The sequence below is a fragment of the Eurytemora carolleeae genome, unplaced genomic scaffold (assembly GCF_000591075.1).
Source record: "Eurytemora carolleeae unplaced genomic scaffold, Eaff_2.0 scaffold425, whole genome shotgun sequence".
NCBI lineage: Eukaryota > Metazoa > Arthropoda > Copepoda > Calanoida > Temoridae > Eurytemora > Eurytemora carolleeae.
The window spans coordinates 2,221-17,653 of NW_019396321.1; the positions used below are offsets into that span (position 1 = coordinate 2,221).

Consider the following 15,433-nt stretch of genomic DNA (forward strand, 5'->3'; position numbering starts at 1 on the left):
TATTGATAGTTGGAGAGCAAACTCTAGGATGCAAATAGGAAGGATTAAAATAGAAAATGAATTGATTTATCACGAAAACCTAAGTTTACATGAAGTATATTGACATATTCCTTGCAACTTTGATATTGTTTACTTATATTTCATATTTTAGGCACAAGCATGGATTCATTGATATAGATTTGAACAATTAGTTTCAGAAATAATTAATGTTCTTGTTCTCACCAATTGTCCAATAGTTCTACATCAATCACAATACACAAACTGGAATGAAATTGCATTCTTATATAATCCAAAAAGATTGACAATCTATTTGATATAATCCAACGTAAATAGATGAGTTTAGAGAATACCTAAGAACGGAGAACATTGATCTGGACACTGGGGAGGAGGAGTGGAGAAAGGTTAGCATGGTATTATATATGTATATATATATAATATAATATAATATAATATATATATATATATATACATATATATATTTGCCCCCATTAAAAAATCTATAGTATATATATATCTTTGTTTTCCTCTGAAATCCCATGATTTTACCTCAAAATTGTTCTGAACAGAATTTGAAAATTTTGTGTTGATTGAATATCGTTAATCTTAAGCACTTGATCTCGATATCCAATGTAGAGACTTTTGAATTTGTGAATCAATGCTTGATCCCTCTATTATAGTTATCCTTAAAATGTAAAGAGGTATAACGTATAGGTTTAGGTTAAAACTTAAATCATGCAAGATTTAAAATTAAGTACATCCTCTTATATAATTTCAGGAGACAGAGCGAAGAGAAGAGATGCTAAGATCTAAAGATAAAATGAAATCCATGTTTTGTTCAGCTGATATTCTTTCTAAAATGTTTGGCCCCTCGTATCAGGTTAATTCTTCGAAAACTAAAAGACAAATTTTAAAATTTTGTAAACACTTTGATCTTTTCCCGACCTACATTGAATTCTCTAGGAGGGAGAAGGGTACAATGAAGGAGATCAGCATATACTAGAGAATCCGTTTCCTCAGGAAGGAGAGGGAAGACGACCTATTTGATATTTTTATAAAAACTATCCAAATATACTATACCAAGCCAAGATTTCCTTATATTTAAGTTCGCTTCATACTCGGTGTTAAAAAAAAAAAAAAATTACTGATGAGCCAAATTTCGTTTTGATGTGAATAATTTTCTAAGTAAACCAGGTTCAACAGATGAGAACTTTGAGTTTCATTCAGTAAAGTAGTTTTAATTTATAAGGACTGTCAGTAAACTAGGTTGAATTCGTTCAATAGATGAGAAATATCAGTATAACCCAAGTTAAAAAGATGAAAACTCACAATAAATTTTTTTTCAATAAATGAGAACTCTCAGCAAACCAGGTCCAAAAGATGAAAACTCTAATTAAAATAGGTTCAAAACTAATACATGAGAATTCATAAACTAGGTTTCATAGATGAGAACTCTCAGTAGACTAGGGATAGATAAAACTCTCAATAAATAATTGATGAAAACTCTCAGAAAACAAGCTTCAGCAGATGAGAACTCTTAGTAGACTAGGTTTCATAGATAACAACTCTCGATAAAAAATTGATTAGAACTTTCAGAAAAAAATGTACATATCGGTACAGGAGATACTCATCAATCATGTACAAGATTAAGAGTATGAGAACTTTCCATCTACAAGGTTAAGAGTATGAGAACTCTTCATGTATACAAGGTTAAGAAGATGAGAACTCTTCATGTACAATGAATTAATAAGATGAGAACTCTTCATGTACAATGTTAATAAGATGAGAACTCTTAATGTACAATGTTAATAAGATGAGAACTCTTAATTTACAAGGTTAAGAAGATAACATTCTCCAATATCCATGTACAAGAAGATGAAAACTCTTCATGTATGTACAAGGATAAGATAGGAACATAAGAACTCTTCATGTACAAGGTTAGAAAGATGATAACTATTCATGTACCAGGTTCAGGAGATGAGAACTCTTTATGCACCAGGTTAAGGAGCGTGGGGGGGGGGGGGGGAGGCAGGCGGCCATATATTTTTTTTTGCGTGACGGGGCTGGATTTTTGAAAATCACACTGTAAAGGCCCCAAATATACCATTTAAAAAAAGTAGTTTTGCCCGGAAGAGTCAAATGTGGTGGTCCGGAAGGGAAAATAGTGGTGGCTCAGGGCTGCCGGAAGAGAAAAAAAGCTAATATATATGGTACGGAAGGGGAAATAGTGGTGGCTCATGACCGCCTGCCTTCCCCCTGCTCCCCTGCACTTAATATAGCCTTCAGAAGATGAAAACTTGTCTTGTAAAGGTTCAGAAGTTGAAAACTTGTCTTGTAAAGGTTCAGAAGTTTAAAACTTGTCTTGTAAAGGTTCATGAAAACTTGTCTTTTAAAGGTTAGAAGATGAAAACTTGTCTTGTAAAGGTTCAGAAGTTGAAAACTTGTCTTGTAAAGGTTCAAAAGATGAAAACTTGTCTCGTAAAGGTTCATGAAAACTTGTCTTGTAAAGTTCAGAAGATGAAAACTTGTCTTGTAAAGGTTCAGAAGATGAAAACTTGTCTTGTAAAGGTTAGAAGTTGAAAACTTGTCTTGTAAAGGTTCATGAAAACTTGTCTTGTAAAGGTTAGAAGTTGAAAACTTGTCTTGTAAAGGTTCATGAAAACTTTTCTTGTAAAGGTTCATGAAAACTTGTCTAGTAAAGGTTCATGAAAACTTGTCTTGTAAAGGTTCAGAAGTTGAAAACTTGTCTTGTGAAGGTTCATGAAAACTTGTCTTGTAAAGGTATACAGAGAGTTCAGAAGATGAAAACTATTGGTTCAGGGCCTGAAAGAATATTGCATACCAATATCTTATTTCCGGTCGTCGGAATCCCAGCTGAATCAGGCACATCAGGCTGTTTCGGCCTCTTAACTGATCTTATTTTATTCGATCCTAAGAATTTATTTTGTCTTTAAAGAAAATGTTGAACTGAAAGTTGGAAATAATAGAACCTCAGCCGTTGTATGAGATAACTTTGATCAGCTGTTTAGTAACTCGCAAGGTGCAAGTCGTGGGTGGTAGAAACTAGAAGGTTCATAATACAACTCTATTTTAACTTAAAACTAAATTCGAGCGTTTTTTAAGCCCTTGTTCGAATTTTGAGAGTTCAGGTTCACCGTGTGAGCTTGAATTTTAATTATTAGAATAAATCTATTACAAGTTATCTGAAACTTTCAAATTCTGTAGCGTTCGTTCAAGTTCACAAACCGTCTGCCGATCTAATACAATCTCCGGCTACACGTCAAGGAGGGGGGGGGGGGGGGGGTAATTTCCGAGAAAACGAGTTTAGTCCCCCTGCTCCCCCCTTCCAATCTATTTTGTAACTCATATTGAACACTTGGATACAGTTGCTCATGTGGCCGCAGTGCCCGGCCCCCTTGCTGCGGTGCTCTCTCCCCTAGCCTTTCCTAATCGTAGCGCTCGGCCCCCTAGCCCTTCCAAGCCGCAGCGCTTGGTCTTAAAATGTTCTCAACCTAACCCAATATACATACTAACTTTGTGGAAAATTGTTGAAATTCTAGGTCTGTCATGATGTACAAAATTGGAATGAGGGGGAGGGGGGGGGGGCAAATATCGGTCTCTGGGAGACAGATCCGGGGTTAATAATTTATTCTTATTGGAAAGCGTATTTCAAGGATTTGTACACTGTTGGTGTCCGCGATAATCTCTTCTGACCGTCGGAAGTTTGTTGCTAGTTCCGGGGGGTTATATTTCGGGGATCCGTTCAAGACCGGGTTTTATAAATCTTTCTTGGTGCAAAGGCAGGCAAAATGTGTGATGGTTATGTAATGAAGAATATTTGAACCCTCTCCCGTTTTCTATAGAAGTGTTCGTGCGAGTCCGTGTTTACTCCTAACTAGACTTCCAGTTTTCAGAAGTATGGCGACTCTTACATCTCGTCTGAGATTGACCCGAGTTCTGCGGGTGTGTCACCAGTCCTGCCGACCTGTACCATGCTCTCAAACCTTGCCGGTCAACACAGTTCTGGCCAAGGATGCTTCTCTACCTCATCCTTTAGTCGGAGCACTATCCAGGTTCTGTCACAATCTGTCTGGACAGGAAGAGCAAGAGATCTACAGTGGTATTCTTAGTACCCAGATCAAATTGGTGAAATCCTTTTCTCTTGGAACAAGTATGATCGGTAAGTGTTATATATCAACCCCCCCCCCCTTTTTATCTTTTTCGGTTTTTAAGGAAAAGGACACACTTCAACTCCTTTAGTGCCGTTTTTATTCGACCCAGCATCTTGAAAGTTTGCAATGACTCTAAATTTGTTTTATACAGAGAGATAGAAATGAAGGAATTTAATTTAATTTGAAACGAAATCAACTTCTTAAAGAAACTGTAGCTATGGTCAACTCTAGGAGTTAAATCCATCGCGTCCAGGGTAACATGGCCGGGTGGGAAAACGAGCTTATTGCTCTTATTCATTAATTTCCAACTGAGAGAACACATGAATTATTAGTTTTGGTAGATTTTTGATCTCTAAAAATACTCTCTTATGTAGGGTTAGCTTGTCAACCTATTCTGTATACCTACTCTTCAACCGGGAACTTGGCGGTCGTCCTGGCATCCGGAGCCTTCCTTTCATTCTTTACCTTCGCCACCCCGCTCCTCATCCATTCCATCAGCAAGAAGTACGTTACAAAGCTCTATTATAATCAGGTGGGTCAAGTTATTTCCTTTTTTTGGGATTTTCATGATATTTGTAGATTTTCATGACGTACTGGAAGTTTTTCATGCTGATTGGCTTTCTCCTGGGGATATATAGTCAATTGTGGGATTTTGACTTTGACAGAAGATATATCCTAAAAACGACCAAAAAACGATGCAAAAACGAACGTGATCGTTTTGGGATAGTTTTTCCATTTCTTCAAGGATAAGAATGATGCAAAGTTAGTTTTGAAATCGTGGAAGTTTTATTAATTTTTTCTTTAAACGATCCAGAACTAATTGTGACCCAACTTCATTGGTATTGTGTACTGCAGGTTGAGGATAAGTACACAGCGTATGTTTACAATGTGTTTGTTCGGCCGAAGAAGATTGAGTTTAGAACAAGTGATGTAAATGTTCCAGAGATACCTGGGATGTTTACAACCTTCAAGGCAAGGGCTCATCACGTGTAAATTAAACAGGAATTAAAAGGACTGTAAACGTGCTTTTAAATGACTTTCAGTTCAAATAAATCAATGCCCTGTTCACGTCGGTACCTTAAAACTTTAATTTTATCGAAAATGTGAACGATGACGTCGTTAGTTTTCACTCTAAACATGTTTTATTTTGATAATATCTCCTTTGTTCCTTATAATCAAGAAATGCGCAAGTCACTTATGGAGGGAAACTTTATTTGCAAATTAACGTTAAAAAAATAAAAAAAAAATTTTAATTCATACTTGATCAGTCAAAGCTTTAAAGGGTACCTTTGTAAATCCGTCAATTCCCATCTTTGCATGGAGGTTCACTAAAAACTAAACTTACAGGGGAATTGTCTGAAAATCATTCCCGCTTTTAAAAATGTTTCTCCCAGAATATTCAGAATGGTTAAAAAAATGTTTAAGGTTTTTTTTCCCGTTCTCATTCGTTAAAATTCTGCATATTTAATGAATTAAACACAAATATATAAACCAGCATTTTAAATATTACCATTATATGTTTTGTTTTTATCTATACTCACTCTTGTCTATTAGTTAATGCTGCTTCAATATTCTTATCCGTCAAATTTGATAAAAATAATCTCATGTGCAATCTAATCTTTTAATAAATATTATCAGAATCTTTAAATACGGAGGGTACGTGTCAACATTATCTTGACAACCCCCCCCCCTCCCCTAAATCAGTTTTCCCCTTATGAAAAGTTAAAAGTATTTTAGAATAAGGTAAAAACATGAAGTTTACTCTCAAAGGTTCGTAATACTTTATAAATGTAATGAAATAAACGTGATCCCTGGGTTACCAGGCTAGAAATGTTCCTCTGTTTGTGGATATGAGTCAATTCTACGATGTTTCCCATTACGGGAAAATTATGGGCTACGACAAACCTTTAGATTTACAGTAAGTTCTCGTGATTTTATATTTTATCAATGTTCAACATTTAATTCATTGTTTGGTTGGCGGGTTGATTTACTTTTGTTTTATCAACTGATTTTTCAATTTTTTAACTGACTTATTTATTTCAACTTATTTGATTGATTGTTTTATTAACAGATTTTTCAATTCATTAACGGATTTATTTATTTCTTTTATAAATTGATATTTCAATTTATAAACTACTTTATTCATTTATTTTCAACTTTTATTTTTTTTATCTACAGATTTTAAAATTTATTTAATTTTCTTTTTGTTTTATAAACTTATTTTTCATTTTATTTATTTATCTAGTTGTTTTACAAGCTGATTTTTCAATTTTTTAACTGACTTATTTATTTCAACTTATTTGATTGATTGTTTTATTAACAGATTTTTCAATTCATTAACGGATTTATTTATTTCTTTTATAAATTGATATTTCAATTTATAAACTACTTTATTCATTTATTTTCAACTTTTATTTTTTTTATCTACAGATTTTAAAATTTATTTAATTTTCTTTTTGTTTTATAAACTTATTTTTCATTATATTTATTTATCTAGTTGTTTTACAAGCTGATTTTTCAATTTTTTAACTGCATTATTTATTTATTTTCAACTTTTGATTTGACTTAGTGTTTTACTAACTCATTTTTTTATTTATTAATTGATATTTGCGTTTTTGATTGATTGATTGGTTGATGGATTGGTTGATGGATTGATTGACTGATCAATTTATTTATTTATTTATTTTTGTTTAGTTGGGATAAAGAGCTGGATATGACCAAATCTGAAGCAATTGCTATGAAGAAAAAACAAAAGAAACTAGATTAAATAGTACATTAATAGAGTTGAGAGAAATATTCCTGAAAAAAAACTAAAATTAAATCTTGTTTTCAGAGAAGATGTCGGACGAAGGTGTAGAGGTAAACGGTAAGATAGATCTAGGGACGAGACGCCTGGTAGTCAGCTATGTGGAGAACGCTGCGTCCTTCTACGCCTACCTGGAGTCGGAGAAGGAGTTTATGAAAACAATAGAACAGGATTGTAAGAAGCTGTGTGAAGGTTTACCTCGTCTTACTGAGATACCTGAAACAGAACAGGTTGGTTTTTAGAGCAATCATTATCTCTATTGGTCAAACTTTATACTTTTGGAGCAAACATTATCTCTATTTGTCAAACTTTATACTTTTGGAGCAAACATCATCTCTATTGGTCAAACTTTATACTTTTGGAGCAAACATCATCTCTATCCGTCAAACTTCATACTTTTTGAGCAAACATTATCTGTATTAGTCAAACTTTATACTTTTGGAGCAAACATTATCTCTATTGGTCAAACTTTATACTATTGGAGCAAACATCATCTCTATTGGTCAAACTTTGTACTTTTGGAGCAAACATCATCTCTATTCGTCAAACTTTTTACTTTTGGGGAAAACATTATCTCTATTAGTCAAACTTTATACTTTTGGAGCAAACATTATTTCTATTGGTCAAACTTTATACTTTTGGAGCAAACATTATCTCTATTAGTCAAACTTTATACTTTTGGAGCAATCATTATCTATATTGGTCAAACTTTATACTTTTGGAGCAAACATTATCTCTATTCGTCAAACTTTATACTTTTGGAGCAAACATCTCTATTAGTCAAACTTTATACTTTTGGAGCAAACATTATCTCTATTGGTCAAACTTTATCGTTTTGGAGCAAACATTATCTCTATTCGTCAAACTTTATACTTTTGTAATAAATATCTTCTTTTTCTGGAGTCTTTTTTTCTCAATGTTTAAATATTGAAAGTCAATATTGGCTTTATTTTCAATTTTAACCATTGATTTCTAATGTGAAAGAAGATTTGAGTCAGAAATATATAAAAATATAATGGTGTAAAATTGACCAATTTTCATGTCACTATTTTAATTCTTTTAATTTTACTAGAAACGAACGAAAAGTTTAAAAGAAAAGAAAATTATTTTTATTGAAGTGTGTAGAATTATCCTTATTTAAACCTTTAGATGGTTTGCGCTTACTCTGGGTTCCAGCAGACCTGGTTCCGAGGAAGGGTGGAGCAACTGGGACAAGGCCGGAGCAAGGATCTCATCAGAGTTCGTGCAATCGACTTCGGGTGGAACAATCTGTTCAAGGTTGAAGACCTGGTGGAGTACCCAGACGCTCTTAAAGATGTAAAAGTTCTCTGTGAGAAATACAAGATGGCGGATTTAAAACCACGCGGAAAGTTTGAAGGATACTCGGCGGAGGATCGGCAGCGTGGCGGAGAGTGGTTGAAGAAAACAATCAACGACAGGGTTGTAATCTGCAGCTGCTATAAGCAGGTCAAGTACGCCGGAGGTATTATGGCGGACTGTATGGTTGGAGATATTAATCTGAATAAAGCTGCACTTAAAATGGGTCACGTGATATTTCTACCCGCCTTGGTTGTTCCACAGTACAAGGGAAAGTCGGCACCAAACAGCAACGGAGTTTACCCCCAGGAGAAGAAACCATATTTTAATCCAATTCAGAATCGTTTTGCACAGAAACAAGTTCAAAACCAGTTCCAGGTTAATGGCGGGCAAGGGAACGTTGATAGCGTAGATCTCGACTATTCATCCTACCAGGGAGATGTATTGTTTAACGGTCTAAACAGAGGAGTTCAGAACGGAGCTGGAGTACTGTCACGTCCTTCCGAAGGACCAGCAGGACGGGATAGTTCACTGGTTGTTAAGAAGCTAGAGAAGAAAATAAACGAGGATAAGAAGGTGATTAGTGAGTTGAAGAAGACGACCAACCTGGACGTTGGGATCAGGGAGATCGTCAAGCTGATGGATAAGGTTGCAGTGTCCAGGGATAAGGTTCAGGAGCAGGAGAATAAAGGGTCTAATATTCTCTCCTGTCTAGTAGGTGTAGCTGAGGTAAGGTTTTAAACATTTATGTTATTGAAATGATAAAAAAAAACCCGTTAGTTAGAATCTAGAACATTGAAAATCATCTTATTAATTGAAATGGTCTGTCCAAATTTAGACGATTCTACGAAACTACCTGACGTAAAGAACACGTTCCCTGTTTGTTTTTATATTTATTCTAAATGTCATACATTAAGTAAATACATAGGATAGTAGACGGAATTTTTAATTTGCTTTTTCTGCTTTTATTTAAGCTACTTATTTACATGTTAAAATTAGACTTTTAAATCATGATGTTATTAAACTCGATTCAAAATTCATGAAAAGTAAAATAATTCGTTTTAATTTTGTCACATTTCCTAGTGTTTTAAATTCACAAGTCGTAAAATTTTTAATCATCTCTAAATGTGAAGTATTTTTACTATCCAGGTGATAGAAGAGTGTTCGGTTGTAACGGATAAATACCTAGCAGGAGTAGAAGCTGTGGATGCTGCGGCTAGACGGGTTGCAGAGAACAAGGACGGAGAAGAGAATAGAACCAATTCAACTAACTCAGATTTAAACAAGTAAGAACGATATCTCTATATTAATTTCTGTCCAATATAAGTACTTAGTTTTCAATACTTCTTTCCGTAAATAAAAAAATGTTCCCGCATTCTGTGGCTTAGAAAAAAGAGAATTTTGTAAATTGGCCAGAAATGAATCTTGTAAGGACGAACTTTAACTACTGTGAAAAATATCACATGAACCAAGATTCAAAATCTAGTTTGATTTTAATATAAGATTTCGTGTAAAAACTCATTTTCCCTCTTCAGCCATAATCCCCCCCCCCCCATGATGTTTTATGCGTAGTGCAAAAAAACTTCACTAATTTAAAACTAAATCATTAGGTTTAAACTGTGTTAATAAAAGTAAAGCTTTCGGTAAATACTCTTTTAAGAGCTTGATAAAAAAAAGCGTAAAAAGAAATTCCCTCATTGCTTTTGTTAACAAGAAAAATTATTTTTCTATTAAAAATGTTTGTTTAAGGTGTATTGAACAGTACCTGGATATATATAACGAGGAGGTTCTCCGGGATGAGTTGACCAGAGTTAACAACCAGCTGACCGACATGAACCCTAATATCCCCATGGGGTGGAAGCTCCTGGGGGTCAAGGCAGAGAACGTGACGAGGTTGAACCTGCTGGAGGTGGCGGAGAACGTCAAGAATTGGATTGAAGGATCGGTTTCAAGAGAAGCCGCTCTTACTGCTAACTCACAGAAGGTAAGCAAGGGGGTGCCTTTGCCGGGACAAATTTAAAGATTTTAAAATTATCCTGCAAAACCATTTTTCTAGTAACTTTCGATCATTTAATTAATTTCCTCCTTGAACTGTTCTAACAGCTCGCCATGGTTTCTGATGGATATCCTTCTTCTAGGAAATGGATAGTTTGTGTAGAGCTTTGAATCAACTATCTCAGGGTCTACAACAGAAGCAGGCTGGAACTACCAGTGAAGATGCAAGGGTTGAGATACCAACTAGTCTAGATTCACAGCTAGGATCTGCCCGTCAGGCACTACAGGCTGAACTGTATGGCCGGGTGGGAGGTATTAAATCCTCCAGTGGAAGGAAAGGAAAGGAGAAGAAGTCTGGATCTAATGATGCAGCTGTCCTGAAGTCGGCTTGGAAAGCGCTGACAGCCCTAAAGGGACAGCTGGAGACCTGTCAGAAGAAAGCCGAAGAGTATAAGAAAGCTGCCAACAATGCCTAGTCAGTTTATATCTCGTATGTAAGCTTCATTTGTTGAGCTTCATCTATCTACAGAGAATATTTAAACTTGTTGAACAGGATTTTTATTAATCCTTGTAAATTTTGTCAAAATGTGCATTTCAATCCAGTCAAGAAAATTTATTAAATATCGTGATATTTGTTATAAAAGCCAGAATAGGACATTGGTGAATTATTGTTATGTTGCGCCAATGATTCCAGTATTACCATTTTTTAAATTTTTTAAATCGTCTCCATGGAGTATTTTTTAAATTTTTTAATCTTGTGTCGTCGTAATCCTGGAATGTGCTGAAATGTCCTAGCTACTAGTGTTTAATTACCTTGTTTCAGACAGAATGGCCGGGGATCCAAAGTATGCAGGTCTACCTGGGATAGCCACGGGTCAACCGGATACATTCGAAACATTTAGCGATCATGATCTTACTGGGGTAGGAAATTTTTAAGGAATTCAATGTTTAAACAAAACTAAAGACTATCGCACCTCTCTAAAGATTTTCTGAATGACAGAATTCTCGATTATTTTAGTCCTCGGGAACTTGAGCAGAAATATTGCCTAAATCATGTCCCTGAACATTCCCTCAAATAAACGGGGCACAAAATGTGCCACAATGTGTTGCATTTCAAATAGAAGTGAGACAGCAGTTAAAAAGTGGAATGTATATGTATATAAGTTCTTGCCGCAGCCCAGTTTCTGAATCTTTCATCTTTTCTTAAAGTCATTGTACAAAATATATGTTAATGGAGAAGTTGAGAGTTAATAATTTCAGGATGAAGAAAGTGAGAGTGACCAATCCGAAACCCTTCATCTGTCCAGCCTGAGCTGGTTGGGAGGAGACCTCGTGATTGCTGGAGGAGAGGAGAAAGAAACCTTGATTCAGAAGTTTACCCGGCTCCGTTGTGAGGTGACAGAGTTCTACGAGGATCTGAACAGTATGGCGGAGTCGGAGACAGGGAACCTTGCTGGGCTCCACAAGCAGGTTTCACAGCTCCAAGAGCAGCTAGAGGTTTGTGTTGTTGATCAGGATGGAGCTGCAACCTCTAATTTAGTCAACCAAAAGGAATTGTTGGAGAACTTGAAGAGGCAAATAGAAGATATTTCTCGGAGTACCGGAGAAACTAGTGCTACTAACTCTGCCTCTTATGAACTGTATCTTCCGGTTTCCGAACCTATAACTCCGGAAATTTTATCTAGATTGGACCAAAGACTCTCTAAGCTTGAGAAAATGGTTGGACCTGATCCATTGATACGACAGAAGGTTCTCTCCGCTGGTACTGATAGTCTACCTGTAATCGAAGCAGTCGAGATACTAGAGAAAAGGAAACCTTTATTACGTCCTGATCATTTATCTCATATTGAAGGACGGATTGCTTCTCTGGGTACAAAGTTAAACGCGTTGAAAGATAAGAAAGATAAAGTGGACTCAGCAAGGACTGCTAGTGAGGTTTCCAAACTGTATGATGCTCTGGAGAGCAGAGAAGGTATTGTTACCGTCCTACCAGAGGTTCTGGAGAGGTTACAGGATCTCAAGGAACTACATGATAGCTCACGGAACTGGAATTCTCGATGCTCCGAGACAAGCACGGACCAGGAGAAGACAGAGTCCTTTCTCGCTGAGAACAGATCTCAGATCGTTCGAACCCAGAAGGTGCTCTCGGACGGATTAACGGGGGTGACGGAGAAGATGGAGAAACTTCAAGCATCATTACAATCCCTTCCTGCATAATCAACGATTGATTAATGTTTGCTTGTCCTTAGAAATGAAAAACTTTAATTATTTATGAATTAATCGGATAAAAGCTTTCTTTAAAGCTTTCCCGTTTTTTTGTAATTTAATCTTGATGATCTAACATTATATTTAGTTTCATAGATTAACATTAAACAACAATTCTTGATTTAAAAATCCATTTGAGAGGTGTAAATAATTTTAACCAAAAATGTTTTTAGTAATTCTACAAAATTATTTTATTTTATTTTTTACATATTTTATTTCACATTGGAACAAATATTGCATTTAACGCACATTTTTCAGACTATTAAACCAAATCTTAATTAGTTAATACTTCCAGAGTCCGAATTTAAGGAATTTGAGCCGTGTCTCAAATCCGCCAAAAACCGGTTTCAATTGAGCGTCGGCTTAAATCTTAAAATATAGAATACAATTTTAAGTGGAACCAACCATATTTGAGCCGCGTCTCAAATTTAAAACTTCTCAAATTCATTAAATTTGGCCTCTGTTTTATTACTTATGTCTTATATTGTGATCATTTAATATTGTTAAAATGCTTGAATTGAAATCATTTTTCAGATAAAATGGATTCACCGGCTAAGAAAATTCCAAAAGGTGAAGTGAAAAAAAAGAAAGTTTTCGATAAGAAAGCTTACAGAATTAGGAAATATGACAAAAAGGTGAAAGTCGATGAGTGGAAGAACAAAAGACAAACCTTCATGACTCACAAATACAAGAAGTTGCAGAAGAAGCTAGGACCTGGACCTGATATTGAGAAAATATATAACGATAATGGACCCCAGAATTCTGAACTTGGACACGCAACACAAACATCCCCGTCTCAGGGTAGAGGTCTTAAACCTGGATTTAAGAAACCTACTTCTCTAGACAAAGCTAAGAAGATGTTTGAACAGAAGAAGAATGAGCGGAGTAAAAAAGAAGCGGAGTTTCAAAGAAGACAAGCGGAGAAGTTGGCAAAACAGAAGATATATAAAGAGAAGAAGGATAAACGATATAAAACTATCAAGGCAAAGACGAAGAATGGTCAACCCTTGATGGGAGGACGGATAGATCTACTCCTAGAGCGAATACAACAAACAATGTAATTTTTCAGAAAAAATGGCGCCCCGGTATGAGATGTGTGTTGGGATGGAGAAAGGACACAAGACTACAAAGAATGCTCTAAAACCCAGGCCCTCTAGGTCCAAGGGAAAGGTGACTAAACACAACAAGTTTGTACGTGACCTGGTCCGTGAGGTTGCTGGGTTTGCTCCGTATGAGAGAAGAGCTCAGGAACTCCTCAGGTCAATAATGGTTTAGATAGAAATATATCCAACCAATAAAGGGAGTGACTTGCTAGACATGATAGTTGAGCTGAAAGTGCAGTATTGTAGAGGAAAGCTTCAAGATATTTAGGAAAGTTTGTTAAACGGGACAATTCCATAAGTTTCTTCTAATGAGTTTGGAGTTTTGGGTTTTTGATAAACCAGTTGTGGGCCATGATAAGCTGGGAGCTGCCGACCATAGCAGTGTTGATCAGGATGCACGGTTCGAGCCAATCCTATCCATCTTCGGGACTGAGTCCTGCTGACTATATACTTTTAGTTATAGTATTATTAAAATATCAATGAGACATTTTTATTGTGTACAATCACAGCGTTCAGTCGTTTGCAATATTTCACCAGTTGTTTCAGTCAGCAGAAGAAACGTTTTTAACAATTATTTATTTAATAACCCAGACAAAACATGTAAAAAAATATATTTTATAGACTATCTTGCTGTTCAGGAACATAATTCTTAAAAGAAATTATTGATGAAAGCCATATTTGAACCGTAGAATCGATTATTATTTTAGGTAATTTTACATCGACTAACTTTCCGACCTACTGCAATATATCGGACTTACGCCAGCTGGTTTTTTTTGTATTATTTGAGGGTTTTGTTAGGTTATGTTAATTTCTGGGCCGAGCGCCGTGGCTTGGGCAGTCTGGGGGCCGGGCGCTGCGGTCACAAGTCCATTTAGGAGCTGTTAAACCACGTGCTAGTATGTCGGATGTGTAGTATAGCGGCTTTGCGTAGGTCGAAAGATACACCATGATATTTCATTATCACCATTACCTTTGCTGATGTCGTCTTCACAATTAAAACGAAGAAAACTTTTAAAAAAGGACCCTAGCTTAAAAAAATTGCATAAACCTGCGAGATTTAAAATGAATTTTAACAACTTATTTTTTATTCTATAAGTTCAATATTTTTTTCAACCTTTGTGTATAAATGCAACTAGTTTGTAGAGTAGTTTTTATTACATGTTTTGTTCATGTTTTATAAGAATTGAAAAAATGTTTCTTATGTTGGCTGAAACAACTGGTGAAATATTACTAACGACTCTACGCTCTTATTTAAAAATTGTACACCGTAAATATGTCTCATTGGTATTAAATGAATCATAAAGTTGTTATCTACAATTTTGCACTTTCAGCTCACCTACAATGTCTAGTCGGTCTATCCCTTTAAGGCTGGACAGTTCAGGAGTAACACAGATTGGCTGCTGCCCATTTTAAACACAAGCGCAGTAAACAAGTTTTATGTATTTACTCTGGGTAGTCACGCCAACAAAGGTACAACCATAGTTACACTGGTTACCGTACCTATGGTAGCACGTCTTAAAAAATTGGGTGTGTATTGTTTAAATTCATTCATTTCTATTTTTTAGGATTGGAAAGGAGAAACGTTGTCTGAAGTTTCTTAAAAAGAGAATCGGTTCTCATGATCTTGCGAAAAAGAAGAGAGAAGAAATGCAGAATGTACTTCAAGCGATGAGAAAGAAACACGCGGCTTAGATTATTCGTATTTCATTAATAAATGTTTAAACCTTCATTACTTATCTCTCTTATCTTAAATATAGTTTGAGAAGTGGGACATTAAG

At 35.5% G+C, this 15,433-nt stretch overlaps 5 protein-coding genes and 1 long non-coding RNA gene across 6 annotated transcripts; all 6 read left to right on the forward strand.

Moving 5' to 3' along the window:
- The first annotated feature begins 230 nt into the window (after window positions 1–230).
- Window positions 231–1,085, forward strand: LOC111700909 (uncharacterized). Its single transcript, XR_002765088.1, has 3 exons — window positions 231–401; window positions 776–877; window positions 961–1,085. It is a non-coding gene; the product is annotated as an uncharacterized LOC111700909 (long non-coding RNA).
- Window positions 1,086–3,877: 2,792 nt separating this feature from the next.
- On the forward strand, window positions 3,878–7,003 carry LOC111700896 (transmembrane protein 70 homolog, mitochondrial). Its single transcript, XM_023471965.1, has 5 exons — window positions 3,878–4,177; window positions 4,544–4,701; window positions 5,025–5,141; window positions 5,993–6,087; window positions 6,864–7,003. Exons 1-5 carry the CDS (start codon window positions 3,916–3,918, stop codon window positions 6,934–6,936), a joined length of 705 nt encoding a protein of 234 aa, XP_023327733.1. The 5' UTR covers window positions 3,878–3,915; the 3' UTR covers window positions 6,937–7,003.
- On the forward strand, window positions 6,986–11,111 carry LOC111700894 (uncharacterized). Its single transcript, XM_023471962.1, has 5 exons — window positions 6,986–7,205; window positions 8,125–9,021; window positions 9,442–9,578; window positions 10,042–10,276; window positions 10,431–11,111. The coding sequence occupies exons 1-5, from the start codon at window positions 7,008–7,010 to the stop codon at window positions 10,761–10,763; spliced, it is 1,800 nt and encodes a 599-aa protein (XP_023327730.1). The 5' UTR covers window positions 6,986–7,007; the 3' UTR covers window positions 10,764–11,111.
- On the forward strand, window positions 11,098–12,557 carry LOC111700895 (dynactin subunit 2). Its single transcript, XM_023471963.1, has 2 exons — window positions 11,098–11,208; window positions 11,548–12,557. Exons 1-2 carry the CDS (start codon window positions 11,116–11,118, stop codon window positions 12,502–12,504), a joined length of 1,050 nt encoding a protein of 349 aa, XP_023327731.1. The 5' UTR covers window positions 11,098–11,115; the 3' UTR covers window positions 12,505–12,557.
- Window positions 12,558–13,085: 528 nt separating this feature from the next.
- LOC111700898 (rRNA-processing protein FYV7) lies at window positions 13,086–13,627 on the forward strand. The gene has a single exon (XM_023471967.1). It carries the CDS (start codon window positions 13,092–13,094, stop codon window positions 13,611–13,613), a length of 522 nt encoding a protein of 173 aa, XP_023327735.1. The 5' UTR covers window positions 13,086–13,091; the 3' UTR covers window positions 13,614–13,627.
- LOC111700899 (60S ribosomal protein L36) lies at window positions 13,611–15,384 on the forward strand. Its single transcript, XM_023471968.1, has 2 exons — window positions 13,611–13,811; window positions 15,221–15,384. Exons 1-2 carry the CDS (start codon window positions 13,627–13,629, stop codon window positions 15,345–15,347), a joined length of 312 nt encoding a protein of 103 aa, XP_023327736.1. The 5' UTR covers window positions 13,611–13,626; the 3' UTR covers window positions 15,348–15,384.
- The last annotated feature ends 49 nt before the right edge of the window (window positions 15,385–15,433 follow it).

What these genes read in the sequence shown, in the direction of transcription:
- LOC111700899 (XM_023471968.1), top strand. Translation starts at nt 13,627, where the DNA reads ATGGCGCCCCGGTATGAGATGTGTGTTGGGATGGAGAAAGGACACAAG. An exon ending in AGAGCTCAGGAACTCCTCAG is followed by an intron (nt 13,812 to 15,220) that starts GTCAATAATGGT and finishes TCTATTTTTTAG; the next exon opens with GATTGGAAAGGAGAAACGTT.
- LOC111700896 (XM_023471965.1), top strand. Translation starts at nt 3,916, where the DNA reads ATGGCGACTCTTACATCTCGTCTGAGATTGACCCGAGTTCTGCGGGTG. An exon ending in TCTTGGAACAAGTATGATCG is followed by an intron (nt 4,178 to 4,543) that starts GTAAGTGTTATA and finishes TCTCTTATGTAG; the next exon opens with GGTTAGCTTGTCAACCTATT. An exon ending in CAAAGCTCTATTATAATCAG is followed by an intron (nt 4,702 to 5,024) that starts GTGGGTCAAGTT and finishes TGTGTACTGCAG; the next exon opens with GTTGAGGATAAGTACACAGC.
- LOC111700898 (XM_023471967.1), top strand. Translation starts at nt 13,092, where the DNA reads ATGGATTCACCGGCTAAGAAAATTCCAAAAGGTGAAGTGAAAAAAAAG.
- LOC111700894 (XM_023471962.1), top strand. Translation starts at nt 7,008, where the DNA reads ATGTCGGACGAAGGTGTAGAGGTAAACGGTAAGATAGATCTAGGGACG. An exon ending in ACTAACTCAGATTTAAACAA is followed by an intron (nt 9,579 to 10,041) that starts GTAAGAACGATA and finishes TGTTTGTTTAAG; the next exon opens with GTGTATTGAACAGTACCTGG. An exon ending in TTACTGCTAACTCACAGAAG is followed by an intron (nt 10,277 to 10,430) that starts GTAAGCAAGGGG and finishes TCCTTCTTCTAG; the next exon opens with GAAATGGATAGTTTGTGTAG.
- LOC111700895 (XM_023471963.1), top strand. Translation starts at nt 11,116, where the DNA reads ATGGCCGGGGATCCAAAGTATGCAGGTCTACCTGGGATAGCCACGGGT. An exon ending in GCGATCATGATCTTACTGGG is followed by an intron (nt 11,209 to 11,547) that starts GTAGGAAATTTT and finishes TAATAATTTCAG; the next exon opens with GATGAAGAAAGTGAGAGTGA.